This window comes from Macrotis lagotis, chromosome 3 (assembly GCF_037893015.1).
Source record: "Macrotis lagotis isolate mMagLag1 chromosome 3, bilby.v1.9.chrom.fasta, whole genome shotgun sequence".
NCBI lineage: Eukaryota > Metazoa > Chordata > Mammalia > Peramelemorphia > Peramelidae > Macrotis > Macrotis lagotis.
In genome coordinates, this window is record NC_133660.1 from 144,823,246 (window position 1) to 144,840,797 (window position 17,552).

The following is a 17,552-nucleotide window of genomic DNA, read 5'->3' on the forward strand; positions in this document are numbered from 1 at the left end:
TGCTAGTTCTCAGTTAAATCTAATTCACTTGCCAAACAAAACATTATCTTCTGGAGTCGTTGGTCCTCTTCCAGATGGAAGAACACCTAGGTAGCCTCTAGCCTCAAGAAGCTTATATTTTACATACAGATGAGTGATGACCAGGAAAAAGGGCTTTGTTGTGACTGTGGGTAATCAACCAAATCATGAGTGGATCTCTAAGGCATATAACTGTCAAGACCTTTTCAGTAACAATGATAATGTGATTTGATTGTTTTTTGAACAAAGAGAAAGTGGGTAATAGAAGTTAATGGACAGATAGCAAGACACTAGCAATGGCTCAGTCCTGAGATCTTGGTGAATTACTAGATAGAATGAAGCATATTCTGGGGCCCTAGGTCAAGTTAAATAGAGAGGGTTGAAGTAAGGCCTGTCTCATTCACCTTTATATCCAGGCTGCTCTTCCCAACCAGTCCCCAAAATGAGAGGAGGGATTTACAAAGTACATTAGGTATACTTTTCATCACTCATTTGATCACTAGCAATGTCTGGCATAAGATTTTATGATGGCTTCTTGTAAGTTTTACTTGAAATGGTAGTAACATAGAAACATTGGAATAGGTTTATTCTGTAACTAGCCTTGGTTTGCTAATATCATTAAGACAAACTTTTTCAAATGACTGTATTTGAAAATGATCATACTCTCAAAAGATTCTTATTAACCAGAGTCTGTCTTCAGTCTAAATATCCTTTTATGAACACTGATTAAGTGGCTAAATGGAACTAGAGGGTCAGTCACTTATGGTCAATAGTAAGGGTAATGGCAGGAGGAATAGGGTGGGGGGAGGCCAAAACTGATAGCTTCAGAAAAGATATCCCAAAGGAATCACCTCAAACTCTTCAGGGATACTCTTAAAATCCTGAGGTGGGAATATGGCCAGACTATCTCAGTCATATCTAACTCTATGACTCCATTTGGGGTTTTATTGACAAAGATGTGGTTTGCCTTTTCCTTCTCTAGCTCATTTTACAGATGAGGAAACTGAGGCTAACAGAGTTAAATGACTTATCCAGTTAGTAAGTTCTAAGGTCACAATTTGAACTCAGGAAGATGAATTTTCCTGCCTTCAGTCCTGGTGCTCTATCAAATGTGACACTTAGTTTCACACACACACACACACACACACACACACACACACACACACATATATATACATATACATATATATATATATATACCCATATATGTATATACATATCTGTACATTGGAGTTATTATTAGGTTACTTTTATTATTATAATAATAATTTTTTCATAAAGCACCTGTCACTAAGTATTATCACTGCCATTTCTAGTATAACAAAAATGAATGAATGAATAATGTATTAAGTGCCTACTGTATGCCAGTTATTATGCTAGGTGCAGGTAGGTACAAATAGAAAAGTTAACCAATTCCTTCTTTCAAGGAGCTTACATTCTAATGGGAGAGATAATAAATACAGGGAAGTGGCAGGAAGGAAGGGAGACACAATAATGCAAATAGAGACATAAAGGAATCAGTTCCAAAAGCAGAGGTAGTTTGAATTCAATTACTGTTCCTATAAAAAGAAAGAGGTGAAAAAGAGAGGAAACAAACAGGGGGAAAAAAAAGTAAATAGTGATGGATAGATGCGAAGCACTGTCTGCACCTGGACAGGGAGGAAAGTAGTAACACTGGAGCCAATTCAAATTTCTCAAGAGCCTACTGCTAAATTTTTAGGAATTTTGTGAGAGGTTGATAAAAAGAATCAGTGCACAATTTAATCATCCCTGCATTGGTAATGTTATATATTATTCAAAAAGAGTTGGTTTTATCCACAGCAAAAAGTATTTTCAATACATTATATCCTTTGGAAGACTGAGGCTTTGATGAATAATTTGAATACTTGAAAGCTATCGCAATTGCATTTTGTTCTATACTAATACAATACTGGGAAGAAAACCTAGAGTAGCTACAAAGTTATTAGAAAATTTTCCTAAAATGATCATTTGGCACTTTTGAAATTATTAATTGTAATTTTTACCTTATGATTCAATATCTGATCTAAAACAAATTAATCATCTTAAAATATTTCTGGATAAAATTTATCCTATTTATCACCTACCTAAAAAAAGTCAAACTGAACTAGAAAAATGTATCTAAAAAAACTTTAAATTGAAATGATTAAAGATAAGTGGTTTACAACTTACAAGCTGATACAACTGTCTGGCACTTATGCCTTGGCACATATGTATTATAAATGTGTTTTTCATACTCATATACATTTTTCTAATTCATCTTATTCTGAGTTGACAGAGACTAGTTAATATTAATGTATTGTGACATCATCTTTAAAGATTTCCTTTCTTGAAGAATTTTCAATATTTTCACCTACATTGCAGTTAAGAAAACCAACTAAAAAAATCAGAAAAATTAATCAAACACAGCATAAGAGTTTTGAAAAACTGGTACTAGAAAGCACAAGTCTCACAATGAAGACTTGATTAGCTCAAATAAAACATTCCATTTAATAAATAATAAATATGTTCTAAATGTAACTTACTAGAACATATGTGATCTGTGAATTTATGTCTTTTATCACATAGAAGCAATGATAATAGCATTTTTAATTATTTTGATTAAAACCACATACTTGTCCTTGGTGAAGACCTAGCTTCACCATGGATGTCTAGTGAAAAAAATCTATAATTTAAGTGAAAAAAAATTTTAAATGTTTTCCCATTTTGTTGATAATATAGAATCAAACAATGTTCAAGGCCTGCAACTATAGAAAAAGGTAAGAATACAGCATTCTTTGTAGATAAAAGTACTGAAGTCAATGAATATAATTTGAACAAGAGTGAGAAATACTTTAGATCACATATCACATTTAATGATAACACACTTATTGGGAAAAGAGCAGACTGAGATGCAACTCCATTTGTCAAATCATGCTTGAATTACAACCATAGTTTGGCTACAAATATAAATTCATATTATTGCATATTTTATTATTATTTGTAGATTATGTTACACATCCTTTATATCAGTAAAAATACATAATCAACTTCTTGCACTAAATCTGTTGTTTAACATTTATCAACATGCCCCTGGAGGGGAGCATAGTCTCTGGAGTTCTGGTGCTGATCAAGATATTTTAGTTGGAAAGAGAAAGACAGAACTGGGATAGGTGAAGAAGTCCAAGATTAATGGATGTGAAGTATGGTCTTGGGTGGCTATTGGGGGTGGCTTAGGGCCATTCTTAGAGTGGTCTGAGGGATCCTGTGTATTTAAATAATTTAATTAAAATATTCAAAACAGTGTTAGTCTGATATACCAGTTCAGATATTTTTGAGGCTCTGATGATAAAGATACTTGAAATCTGAGGCATGGATCCACCATAGGGATCCAGATTACCGCATTGTACAGGTGGCACTGTTTGGATATAAATAAGAGAATACAATACCAGTTAGGACAACTCAGTTCCAGGGTAGAGTTCCAAAAACTGAATAGATTAACTCATGCAAGGAGGAAGGCATAGTTTCTAGATGTGTAGTTTAAAAGATGCTGTTTCAGTTGGAGGGAGTAGGGAACAGCAGCAGGGTAAATAGCAAAGATATTAAGAGTGGATTCTCAATCAGTGTTAAAAGTACACTACAACACAATAACCCTTAATTTACAATGTGCAGATCACTATGATAGGGACATACAAAGTCTAGATGAGTCAGGATTTCTACTCTCACGGTACTTCTAATAAATTTAGAGTAAATGTAATTTATGGATAGATAAGAATTCCATCTCCTATTACACATTAATGATACTGAAAATATGCATTTAAATCTAAACCAATAAAAATCATTTGCTTGTTTGGATATATTATATAATTCATGATTACAAAAGCCAAAAAATAATTCAAGTGCAATTTTAGAATTCCAATTCCAGATACTCATTTCATTCACATAAAGTACACCTACCATTTATTTCCAGTAGTGTCAAAATGTAAATAAAAACCATCTAATTTCATTCAGAGGAAAATGTCTCATCTCATTTTTCTATAAATGAAAAGAATGGTAATGAATGAACATATGCAGCTATTTGTTTAATGCCAAAATGATTGCCATGAATCTTTATTAGAATTAAATGGACATAAAAGCTGTAGCAGCTGAGAAGTGAAATACTTTTTATTTGCTGGGTAAAATCATCTAAAGACATTCTTGTTATTACTCTGAATACCACTTACTTTAATTTAATAATTCAGATAGATGCCCAGAACTTTTTTCTATCAAGACATCCTTACTTATATGTCTAGCATCATTAAAGACTCACCCTCTAGACTCAAACTCAACAATAGGTAGAAGTGGCAAAAAGACAGTGTTGGCTTGAAGTCAGGAAAACTTTTCTAATAAATGAGCTGTCCAAAAGTGGAAGGGGCTACCTATGAGATTTGTGTCTTCTCACTGCAGGTCTGGAAGAATGGATTGGTTTTTGAGCATGTTGTAAAAGAGAGTTTTGTTCAGGTACAGCTTGGACAAGTTGACCAGTTGACAAGTCTGGGATTTTATGATTTATCATCCTTTCCTTCAAACCAACTCTTTCTGGACGTGCCAAAATTTTCTGTCAATGGCACAACCTCTGAAGTGCAATTCAGATTCCATCTATGAAAATTTTCTTAGTTTTACACTACAGCAATCTCTTCTCTTTTATTTCTGATTTTATCTTCTTTTCTTTAAAAAAAAGTATGGATATATTTTGTTTTGACACAGCACTTTTTAATAAACCACATTCCCTGAAATATTTAACTTATTGAATAATAGAAAGAAGACGTGACCTTCAGTATTGAGATTTTGCTACTACCTCTTTTGTTGTCTCTGAAGATTTTTATTAGCACTGTTGTTGTTACTGAATGTTTTTGACTGTTTTCTTCATTTTACATCACTTCAAGCAAATTTTCCCCATGTCTCTTTGATTTTTTCATATTTTTAATTCTTTATGGCATTATTATTATTATATTCATATGCCATAATTTGCCTAGTCATTAACCAACCATTGGAATTCATTCTCTTTTAGAATTTCTATTCTGGATCATTTAATAATTTAATATAGTAATATAGTAGGTTTTTTTCCCCTTTTGATCCAACCCAGGAACCTCGTCATCCTGCAAGTTCACTTTAACCATGGAACTCACACCTCATCACTACCAGCTGCCCTTGAGGCTCCTCTGATTGGGACAGAGCTCAGGGCCTCCTTCCACAACCTCCATTTAAAAGGAGGGTATTCAAGTCAAATACTTCCAACTAGACTGTCTTCCTTGGTATTTTTCCTTACCCCTCTTCTGCCTGTCAAGTATTGTTGTTTTGTTAGTCATGTGCATCATGTTTGTGACCCCATTTAAGGTTTTCTTGGTAAAGAGAATGGAATGATTTGTCATTTCCTTCCCCAAACAGGGTTAAGGAACACACAACTAGTAAGTATCTGGGGCTAAACTTAAACTCAGAAAAATGAGTCTTCCTAAGTCCAGGTCTAGACTCTATCCACTGTGCCACTTACCTGTCCCCGTGAAGCCCCCCCCCCCCCCATTTATCTTCCTTTTATTTGATTCTAAGCATGAGAGAAAACATTGTATTCTTTTAGGTATTCCTAGCACTTAGTACACAGTATGGTAGAGTATAATAGACTCTCAAAGTTTGTTTATTGACTCACTGACTTCTTTTGAAACCCATTCTGCCTATAAAAGGGCAAAGGATCACTCAATATACACAATTTGATTAACTAAATAATTTTAATTTAATTAAAACATAACTTATGGTTATATATGGATACCATATATAAAGTCACCCAAAAAATCCTTCAAAATCTGTTTTTCTAGAAGAATTAAGTTGTACATAGGACATAGCTGTCATAGCTGCAAATTAAAAGACATTAATAATAACTCAATCATGTACTAGTGAGAGATAGGATAGACAAGTCAATAATATCACATTTACATTTTATATGGGGAAATCAAAACTGAAAGAGGTTTAAGTGACTTGTCCCGAATCACAGAAGGTGCGTTGGATGCAAACACAAGTTTTCTGTTTTCTAGTTTTCTATTATAAAGGCCTCAAGATGCTTCTCTGCATAATAGAGTCGATAAAACTATTAATTAGTCGACCTTAAGATATTTCAAAAATTGTTTCAGGTTATGTTTTCTTGTTTGTTTAATTCTATCTCAAACATTAATTGAAGCTTCAGATTTAGGCAAAAATTTCCTAAAAAGTAAAATGCTATCTGAAAAGTCCTGTGAGGAAAGTGTATCTTTAGTGAAGCTAAATGTTAACCAATATGGGTACTCTTTTCAAAGATTCTCTCTGGTAACTTTTCTGCAAGTCCCTTATGGGAGATCAATGCAATTTGCCAGAAATCTTCTTACTCTTGCTCTATTACTAAACAGAAAAAAATGGGAGAAAAAAATGAGACTGAAGATGCTAAGAACCACATAGTTTTTAAATGATAAATGAAAATTTAAGCATTGGGACTTCATTTCCTTTGAAGAAATGAGTATATTTCCGTTATGATTGCTGAAGCCTACCCTGGGGCTTTATAATTATGTATCTCTTCAAGCTTCAGGAAGAGAAGGATACAGAGGAGAGAGCTATGTCTAAGAGGGAATATTTTTCTCCTTTTGGTCTTAGTAGGTGAAATTATAGTTTCCAAGGATTTTATCCTTCTCTCCTTGATAGTTGAGAGGGAACATGAGAAATACTAGCCAAGAGTTTCCAATAACCACACCTGTTGATTACATAGATTAGGAAACTAAGTAATGGCAAGATTAAATATTTTGTCCAGTCAGCTCACCAGTAAGTTTCTGAGTCTGTTTTCCAAGCAAGTTTTCTGACTTCAAGTCTACAAATTTGGACTTCAAATTCATCCCGGAGGTTATTCAACTTATGGAGTCAAGGGCTTTGATTGCTTTATTAAAATTCCCACCTGGAATACTCCAGGAAAAAAATCTCTAAAATAAAGTTTAATTTTAGCCCAAAAGTACAAGATTTCCTCTCACAAAGGTACAATGTAGGTTTCATGATCTTCACAATAGAAAACACAATAGACACTCATTTTATTTCTTCTAGATCCAAGGTTGGATTGCTAAACAAATATTTTGAATTTACTTCAACCTGACATTGTCCAAACAACTTGTAGCAATTATCCCAGAAGTCTGGCAGGGGCCAGATTTCCTAACCCCTGTTGCTTTCTAGTTCCAGATGATCCTTCTCATTTTCTACAGGAAGTGTGCTATTGAACAAAAGTTCTTCTATAAAGCAGATATTGAGAACTGGAATTAAGGAGATAGTGAAGTCAGGCTAGTATTTGAAGGAACCCACAAAACTGGAAATATCAGTTTCTCAGGATCATTAGTCATAAATCAGAAATAAAATACTTGTATAGTCCCTTATAGTCACTATATTTCATCTAGATCCTTTGTTGGTTTTCTAAACAAATATTTTGAATTTACCTCAAACTGACATTGTTCAAGCAACTTGCAGCAATTATTCCAGGATGTCTGGCAGGGTCCAGATTTCTTGACCCTTCTTTGAATGGTTTTTGCTTTTCAGCTTCAGGCTGATCTTCTGCCAAGAGAAATCTACAGAAAGGCAGAAAATCTTGGAACTGGTACAAGATCCTCTGGTTTTGGGGCTCACCCAGGCAAGCACAGGTGCTTCACTGCCATCTATTTCTGCGGTAAGCCATCCTTGATACGGAACCCATCAGATGGAAGCAGTCTCAAAAAATGAGGGAAGTCATTTGCAAAGAGAGAGGTTCCACAGTCAGAAGTCTGCCCTGCCAATTGCCCATCTTCAGAAAGGAGCCCAGCTCTGACCCTCTCAGCAAGAAACTCATTAGCATACAGGTATGTAGCTTCATGGAAGGTGCCTCCTTCTGACAAAGGCCCACATCTTGTAATCCCATCAAGTTGGGATTAATTGGGAAGAGTTTACTGGCCCTAGGGTCCTAATACATGTATGACTTGAGGCAGGTTTCTTAATCTCTCTATGCCTCAGTTTCCTCATCTGTAAAATAAAGGGATTGAACTAGTTTCCTAAATATATTTTTTTCTCTTCAGATATGGGGGGGTGAAGAAGGGTAAAATAGAAGAAGATTGGCAAGGGAAGGAAGATAGAACAGTAAACAAAAGATTTCGCTTTTGATCCTGGAGGTGGTAAGAATCCACTAGAACACATTGCGCCAGGTGGATTGATAGGGTTGGATCCTCATTTTAGGAAAATCACTTAGGGTGATGAATGGGTTGGATCCTCATTTTAGGAAAACCACTTAGGGTGATGAATGGGTTGGATCCTCATTTTAGGAAAATCACTTACGGTGATGAATGGGTTGGATCCTCATTTTAGGAAAATCAGTTAGGGTGATGAATGTGTTGGATCCTCATTTTAGGAAAATCAGTTAGGGTGATGAATGGGTTGGATCCTCATTTTAGGAAAATCACTTAGGGTGATGAATGGGTTGGATCCTCATTTTAGGAATATCACTTAGGGTGATGAATGGGTTGGATCCTCATTTTAGGAAAATCAGTTAGGGTGATGAATGGGATGGATCCTCATTTTAGGAAAATCACTTAGGGTGATGAATGGGTTGGATCCTCATTTTAGGAAAATCAGTTAGGGTGATGAATGGGTTGGATCCTCATTTTAGGAAAACCACTTAGGGTGATGAATGGGTTGGATCCTCATTTTAGGAATATCACTTAGGGTGATGAATGGGTTGGATCCTCATTTTAGGAAAATCAGTTAGGGTGATGAATGGGTTGGATCCTCATTTTAGGAAAATCACTTAGGGTGATGAATGAGTTGGATCCTCATTTTAGGAATATCACTTAGGGTGATGAATGGGTTGGATCCTCATTTTAGGAAAATCAGTTAGGGTGATGAATGTGTTGGATCCTCATTTTAGGAAAACCACTTAGGGTAATGAATGGGTTGGATCCTCATTTTAGGAAAATCACTTAGGGTGATGAATGGGTTGGATCCTCATTTTAGGAATATCACTTAGGGTGATGAATGGGTTGGATCCTCATTTTAGGAAAATCAGTTAGGGTGATGAATGGGATGGATCCTCATTTTAGGAAAATAACTTAGGGTGATGAATGGGTTGGATCCTCATTTTAGGAAAATCACTTAGGGTGATGAATGGGTTGGATCCTCATTTTAGGAAAATCAGTTAGGGTGATGAATGGGTTGGATCCTCATTTTAGGAATATCAGTTAGGGTGATGAATGGGTTGGATCCTCATTTTAGGAAAATCACTTAGGGTGATGAATGGGTTGGATCCTCATTTTAGGAAAATCACTCAGGGTGATGAATGGGTTGGATCCTCATTTTAGGAAAATCAGTTAGGGTGATGAATGGGTTGGATCCTCATTTTAGGAATATCACTTAGGGTGATGAATGGGTTGGATCCTCATTTTAGGAAAATCAGTTAGGGTGATGAATGGGTTGGATCCTCATTTTAGGAAAACCACTTAGGGTGATGAATGGGTTGGATCCTCATTTTAGTAAAACCACTTAGGGTGATGAAGGGGTGACGGACTGGAGTGGAGGGAGGGCAGCAGTGGGGCGGAGGGGGTGGCGTTGGCAGCATCACCATTCCATCAGCGACTCGGGCTGGCAGCGTGTCTCCTCCTCCTCCTCCTCCTGCACTGATCGAGCGTTTACGCTTCTCGGATGGCATTTCGTTGGCTCCTCACGAGGTGCCTTCTCGCCCACCTCCACCAGGCAGACGGCCCCGGGACGTGGCGCTCCCCGCGGCCGCCCCCCACCACGGCGCCGTCTCCTCTGCCAGTCTCTTCCCTTCCGCTTGGCTCAGTGGACAGTGCCGGTCTGATCACGTGACGCCCCTGGCAGGGGGAGGGGCGCCCTCCTCCCCTCCCCCACCTCCAGCCCCCCCGCGGCCCTCTGCCCCTTTTATAGGCCTGCAGGCACCGCTTTCAGACCGCCCGGATTCCCGGACTCTCTCACCTTTTTCAGCACATCTTTCCTCTTTCAGATGACTTTCCATTAAATTCGATGATGGAAGTTATTTGCATAGTCTCCCCCATTAGAAACGTGGGCACCGTGTGCCGAGGACCAGCATTTTCTCTTGTCTTCTTATCTCCGACGCTTTAAGGCCGAGGCTGGCACACAGTGGGAAGTTTAATAGATGCTCGATTATCGATTGCCCGTCGCCTAGCTTCCTGGAGGAAGGAAATTATTTGCGACATCTTCCTCAGAATGTGGTCCAGAATGTGGAACGTTAGGTATATTTTTTGATTTTTTTTTTTTGTTACCTCCAGGATTTGATTGGTTTTGTCGATTTTTTTTTTTCCAGGAGTCAGTCAGGAGTACCTCAGACACTTCATAATGACCTAGCTGTGTGGCCTTGGGCAAGCCACTTGACCCCATCGCCTTGCAAAAAATAAAAAATAAAAAAAATACATTTTTTTTTTCTATGGGATGGATGTTTGCAAGAGGCGATATAAATGCATCCTATCCATACATTTTATTTTTAAAACGATTCCATCCATCCTGAGGAAAGTGGAGTCCTTCCTCCCATCTCCCGCCTCCCCAGGCTAAGGACCAATGGCCGTCTCGCGTTCCGCCCCGCCCCCTCCCCCGTCGGCCCGATCCCCGGATTAGGGGCCGGAGGGGCGTGGCCTCGCAGGGGCGTCGCGCCGTCGCAGGCGTGGTGACGCAAATGCGGCGACGCCGTCTCCAAGGAACGGGGCCCGTCGCCGGTTTTGAAGTGGCGCGGGGCCGGCGGGCGGGGGCTCTGGCTGCGGCCTGATTCTCCTCGGGCCGGGCACCTCACCTTTCGTCCGACGGGGATCTGGGACTCGAGCCGAGATTAAGCCTGTCGGCCTTGTCGGAAAGGGACGTTGGGCCGGGCCGGAGCCGAAGCTCGGAGGAGAGGGAGGCCGAGGCCGTGGCTCATGCCCCCCCAGCCTCCCCGCTGTGTCATCTCGCTCGCTCTCCTTCTCTCTCTCTCTCTCTCTCTCTTTTTTCTTTTCTTTTTTTTTCTGGACAGTCTCAAGTTGCGTCGTCATTGGAGAGGCGGCTAAAACTGCGCCGAAATGGACACAGAGCTCGACTTTCTGAGAGACCAAAGTAAGCGGGGTGCGGGTGTCCGGGGGTGTGGCGTCTACAAGGGGCCAAAGCGGAGCAGGGTCCGGCATCGGCGGGGTTTGCCCGGGTTCAGAGGGGATGGTGGATTGTCAGAGTCCAAGAGGCTCCTTTCCCAGCTAACTAATAAATAGCCTTGTGCATTGGACAGTGGATCCAGATCCAACCCCCCTTTGGTGCTCTATATCGGATTCCCGCACTTAGGTTCAGTTGTTTTTTTAATTTACTGGAATGATCTCAGGACATGGATTTAGTAAAATAAGCTGGTTCATTCCCCCCCCCCCTTTTTTTTTCTTTACAGAGGAAGAAACTGTCGCCTAGGTTGGTGCAGTGGCTTACATCCAGTAAATAGCAGAATTGGTACCTCAGGTGTCGGCCTCCAAGTCCAGGCCCCTTTCCACTTCACTAGAGGGCAGTGTGGCTTAGTGAGGGGAGCACTGGTTTTGGAAGCAAGATCTGATTTCAAATCCAGTTGCTGACCTAGTTAGCTAGCTCTGTGACTATGGACGAGTCATTCTGGTTAATTCTGCCTCACTTGATGGTTGTGATTGATAGTCAAATGAATAAATGTATGCATGCATTCATTCAAAATGCATTACTACTGTGCGCTAAGCGCTGAATATAGAGATAAAAATTAAATAGCTTTTGCCTTCAAAGAACTTAGTCTCTATTGTAGTAACCTAATATGTATACACACAACTTGAAGGGTCAGAGAGGATATCCAGTAATGTGAGGGATCAGAAAAGACTTTGAAAGGAAGGGTAATGCTTATGCAGGAAGCTAGGGATTGTAGGTAGAAGAGAGGCCTGAATCGCAACACAAATATTAGTTATATTTTACACCAAGTTGCTGTGTGACATTTAGATTTTTAAAAAATCAACCAGAAGAGTCTTAGATCATTGATTTAGAGCTAGAAGACCTTAGTGATCATTATATCCTAGCACTTTAAAAGAGATAGAAAATGATGCAGAGAAAGAGGAAATGACTTAGTACTTGCTTTCATGGACAGTGTTTTAAAGTTGACACAGCTCAAAGTAGTGATTTAAACTTGGGTTTAAGTCCAACTATCGTGTTCAGTTTGTTATGAATTACCAGTTAACAGTTACTGACAATCCCTGCTGGGGTATATGATATTGGATTAATAGGAAATAACATTTTCATGTATGTGAATCAACCAGAAGAGTCTTAGATCATTGATTTAGAGCTAGAAGACCTTAGTGATCATTATATCCTAGCACTTTAAAAGAGATAGAAAATGATGCAGAGAAAGAGGAAATGACTTAGTACTTGCTTTCATGGACAGTGTTTTAAAATTGACACAGCTCAAAGTAGTGATTTAAACTTGGGTTTAAGTCCAACTATCATGTTCAGTTTGTTATGAATTACCAGTTAACAGTTACTGACAATCCCTGCTGGGGTATATGATATTGGATTAATAGGAAATAACATTTTCATGTATGTGAAAAATGTTGAATACGTTAAGATTATTGAATATTAGGTTTCAAAACAAATGTCTTCTAGACATTTAAGCTTCTTTATAACTTTATGAGGATGTTTCACTATTTTGAAGAGAAGAGCTATGAATAAAGGATTTTTAAAGCAGCAGTTACTGTCGGATTGCAATAGGGAATAATTAGTAGACAGCTCTATATGTTTATTCTGGAGCTATTTAGTACCAGTTATAGTATTTTACTAGAAATACTCAGATATACAAACAAGTATGTCCTATTTACACTTTATTTGGGGAGAGGAGATTCAAATATTAGTCAAGTGAGCATTAGCACAGACCATAAATGTTTTTGAAGTTTGGTTGAAGAAATCTCTGGGTTTGATGAGGAAAAGTAAGAGAAGGTCTTGAATTAGACCTTGAAGGATAGGTAGTATTTCAAAGTTCTTCTTATATGATATGGTCTAAGGATTGGATATTATATTGAGTTTGTATAAAAACAAATAGACTTATTGGATGGTATAGAAAGAATGTGTTGAAAACAGGAAATAAAGTTGGGAAAGTAGGCTTTATAGAAGACCAGGAATTTTATCCTAGAGGTAACAAGATGTTGAGAATTTTAAACAGGGTAATTGAAAGTAGCATTTTATTTAAATAGTATACAGGATAGGATGTAGTGAATATGATACGTAGAGTGTCATGATGATGTAGTTTTAAGGTGAGAGGCAAAGCAAGTCATGCCAGCCAGTCATCAAGCATTTATTAAACTCCTTCGTTGTGCCAGGCACATTGCTAAGAGCTGGGAATACAAGAAAAGGCAAAACCAGTCCCTGCTGTTCTAAAAGGGTGGTGGGGCATAGAAACAACCATGTGTAAAACAATTTATATATATAAAATTTGTATTATATATATATATATATTCATGCACATATATATATATGTATGTATACATATGTATATCTATTTTTATATATAAAAGATAAATTGGAGGTAATCTCAGAGCGAGCATTAACAATAAGGAGAAATAAGGGTGGAAAAAGGCTAGGATTTTTAACTCACACTTGAAGAAAACTAGGGAAGCCAGTATGGAAAACATAGGCATGAGAGAAAGCCTGTGAAAATGTGCAGGAGATGGGAATATCTTTTAAGAGAAACAGCAAGGAGGCAGTTCTGCTGCATACTAGAATATATGGAAGGAAGTAAAATGGAAGAAGACTCAAAAGGTAGAACAGTACCAGGTTATGATGTGCTTCAAACTCTAAAAAGGTTCTATATTTGATCCTGGAGATAATAGAGAGCCCCTGAAATTTATTGGATATAGGGGAGTGATGCAGTCAGAACAATGTTCTAGGGAGATTAGGATGATAACTGAATAAGGCTTAGCATAAATTCCAGACCTAGAAAATAACACATTTAAATAGGAGACTGATGTAGTAATTTTTATGAGGCTGAATACTTTAGGCAAAAGATGTACATAAAGATAATTTATTTGACAAATATTAAATATCTATAATATATAATGCTTATATATGTGTGCATATATATTTTTATTTTCTAGGAGTTTTCAATCTAATTAGAGAAAATAATGATTACTGTTTCTTGAATTATAAGTTAAAGCAGTTTGGATTAATAATCTCTAAGGTCTTCTACTTCTGAATTCTAAATAAATTCAGTTATAAAGATAAAGTGAAACAAATCTGAATCATAGGTCTAAGCAAAGTACAGTAAGATATTTAAGGAGGGAGAGATTAGCTGAACTTAAACAAGCACTCTTTGAATTTACACTTGGGAGAGCACAGTGTTAGGGGCTGTAACACAGATATCTTCGTTGCATTTATGACCACAGAGGATAAGGTACAAATAGAGATAAAGATATATATATATATGAAATATATCATAGATACATTAGAGAGATGTAAATCAGTGCTTTATGACATCTGAGGGAGAAGGTTATTACAATGTGCCAAAAGAAGGCTTGATAGAGATGGTGGCATTTGAATTAGGCTTTTAAGAAATGAGTAAAAATTTAACATTTAAGGATAGAGAGTGAATTATAGCCCTAGGGAATAGGGTAAGCAGAGTAAAGAAGGCAGAAGGACACATGGCATCTTGGGAGAAAAAAACAAATCTATTTTGTTGGAATTTTCTGATATATTAAACTAGAGTGGAAGATTGTATTTTACTTCATTCAGCAAGATTGTATTAAATGCTTAGACTGTATAAGGTATTAAACCAGGTTTTGGAGAACAGAAACAAAAATAAGATAGATCCTTCCTTTGAAGAGCTTCCATTTCCTAAGAGTAGGGACAGATAATATGAACAAAGATAAGTCAACATAAATGAATTCAAAGTAAATTCAAAGTAATTTTATTTTTTGTTGTGGGGAAGACTCAAGAAAGTGGACAAGATGGGTCCTGGGTCTCTTTTTATTTAATATTTTGTTGAATGAACCTAATATATTAGCTATCATGATTTTTTTTTTAAACTGACCTTATTTCTAGTCTGATTTTAGAGGTTCAGTCTGATATAACTTATAAGGTACTACCTTTTCCTGAGAATCCATACCTATAGATATGACCAAATCTCTTAACAAACATCTTACAGATATTTTTTAAAGTGAATGGTAAGAGGTCCTCTATAAATGCAGTGGTCAGCAAACAACTAGGTGGGTTAGAGAAAAATGTGCTTTTTAGTGGGTTGCTTACAAATAAGTATTTTGGCTAGAACACATAGATGTACTGTTCTTTTTTTCCCCGAAGGAAGTCAAGATTTAGGTTTCTAGTCTAAATGAAGAAGAGACAGAACCATTTGAATACATTATAGAGGCACTTGTCTTTTTGAAGTGGTTTCCTTTATTTGATGGATATTTACAGGAAAAACTAGCATGTCTTTATAAGAAAGTGTTTAGTGCTTCTTTTTCTTATTTACCAATATTTTGCGTCGTATATGATCCTTGAACTGTATGTTGATTGTGGAAATTAAGGAGTAAATTAGATGTTAAAGAAAAAGAGAAAGTTTATTGAAAGGTTGAAAAAATACACATTGTAATTGTTAATTATTCCTAACCAAATGTGATTATATGATACTTGCTTAACTGTATTGCTTTAATGTCAAAAATAAATATTTTTGTTGTATTTTTATTGATTTGTTTTTATATTACCTTCGTTTCCAACTGTAAATGGCCTGTGTCTGACAAGTGTCTTAAAGAATATTAACAGTACAGGTATCATGAGAGAAAGAAGGAAAAATCACTTAAGATAAAATAGACCAGTTAAGATATAATAGCCCAGTTCCTTACTTGTTCTCACCAAATGTAAAAAGACCCAGGAAGAATTTTCTAACATGTTAGATTTTCTTTGGGTAATTTATAGGAGAATATGGGCAAAAATTATAGAGGTTAAAAAGAGATGAATGAGTTGCATTCTACACCATTTAAGGGAAAATGCACATCAAAGACTCAGAAGCACTGAAATTAGTATAGAAGATGGAAAGGAAAGGTAATGGAGGATAGAAAAAAAAAGTATTTTTTTTGGTAAGAAAATAGCATCTGGAGTGTTAAAGTTCAAAATGGGCTAAGTTGGACTTTGAATTCTCGAAGCAACAAAAGGGCTATGTGTGAAGGGGATCAAAAAGAGAAAAGGGAACTTGGGGTAGAGAGGAAGATAATGACAGAAAGAAGGCAGAACTACACAATTGGTGGTTTTCTTCTGCCAAAGAAACAATTGAACACTTGGGGATTAAAATCTAAGATTTATAAAAAGATAACAAGACTGTGCCTAGGAGCAGTTGAGTTCATGTAACCTTTGCTCTAGTGAAAAAATCATTGCAGAGCTATATGAATTGCCAAATATGATTGGTCTATCTTTGGTGTTATTTGGCAAATAACCTAGTTTTCAAAGAAAGAAAAAGGAGAGTCTGCAAATTATAGGTTAACTTTGATAAATTAAAAAATTCTAGAAAATAGTATTCGAGGTATGACTATTGATCTTTAGAAAGGGCAGGAGTGGTTGTAAATAGTCAATATGACTTCAAGAATAGGTCATTCCAGGGGCAGCTAGGTAGTGCAGTGAATAGAGCACCCACCCTGGAGTCAGGAGGACCTGAGTTCAAATCTGGTCTCAGATACTTAATAATTACCTAGCTGTGTGACCTTGGGCAAGTCACTTAACCCCACTGCCTTGCAAAACCAAAAAGGAAAAAAAACCCTCAAAAGAATAGGTCATTCCAGATTTTTAAAATAGGGCCCTTAGATCATGAGAATGCCATAGATATAATTTATATAGTTTTCAGCAAAACATTTTACAATTTCATGTTCCTGTTTTAGACAAGCTAAAATATGTTAGATTATGTAAGATAATAAAGTTATACTGATCTGAAACTAGGTCACAAAATGACAAATAGTAGAATTTTAGAACTGGGAGGAACCTTAACAGCCATCTCACGTAATCCGTATGCCCAGGCAAACACTACTATAATTTAGAAAGTGGTTTTCCAATTTCTGATTGAAGGTCTCCTAGAAAGAGATACATACTATCTCACAAGACACCCCATCCCACTTTTGATTTCCACTTTGTTAAAGTTGGGTTTCCCCATCCCTAATATCAGCTCTAAATTTGTCTCTCCACACATTCTACCCTCTAGGACCCTAATGCCTTTTTTGTGTGATAATTTTCAACTTCTTGAAGACAGCTGTCATGTCTTGTTGGGTTTTCTCTGTGAGAAACATCCCCAATTCTTTTAACTGATTATATATGATATAGACTTAAGGCCTGACACCATACTCTCCTCTTTTGGACATTTTCCAACTGATCTTTGTACTTGATCTGAACTAAACAACTTAATCAAAATTGAACATGATATGTCAGATGAAGTCTGATGAAGACAATATAGCAGGATTATCACCTCAATATTCTTGAAAGCTAAGCCTTTCTTAATAGAGTCCTTGATCACATTAGCT

At 37.0% G+C, this 17,552-nt stretch overlaps 1 protein-coding gene and 1 long non-coding RNA gene across 3 annotated transcripts in view; one reads left to right on the top strand and one right to left on the bottom strand.

Annotated features, from left to right (window-relative positions):
* Nucleotides 1-5,836: 5,836 nt before the first annotated feature.
* LOC141516272 (uncharacterized) lies at nt 5,837-10,581 on the bottom strand. The gene is made up of 3 exons (XR_012476655.1): nt 10,317-10,581; nt 9,635-10,223; nt 5,837-8,046 (listed from the first exon to the last, which is right to left on the bottom strand). It is a non-coding gene; the product is annotated as an uncharacterized LOC141516272 (long non-coding RNA).
* A 158-nt stretch (nt 10,582-10,739) lies between these two features.
* SCLT1 (sodium channel and clathrin linker 1) overlaps nt 10,740-17,552 on the top strand; it is a 287,110-nt gene continuing 280,297 nt past the window's right edge. For both annotated transcript variants that reach the window (XM_074229305.1, XM_074229306.1), the window contains exon 1: nt 10,740-11,133. In XM_074229305.1, the coding sequence (XP_074085406.1) occupies nt 11,100-11,133 (34 nt within the window). In that variant the 5' untranslated portion in view covers nt 10,740-11,099. The remainder of the gene's footprint in view (nt 11,134-17,552) is intronic.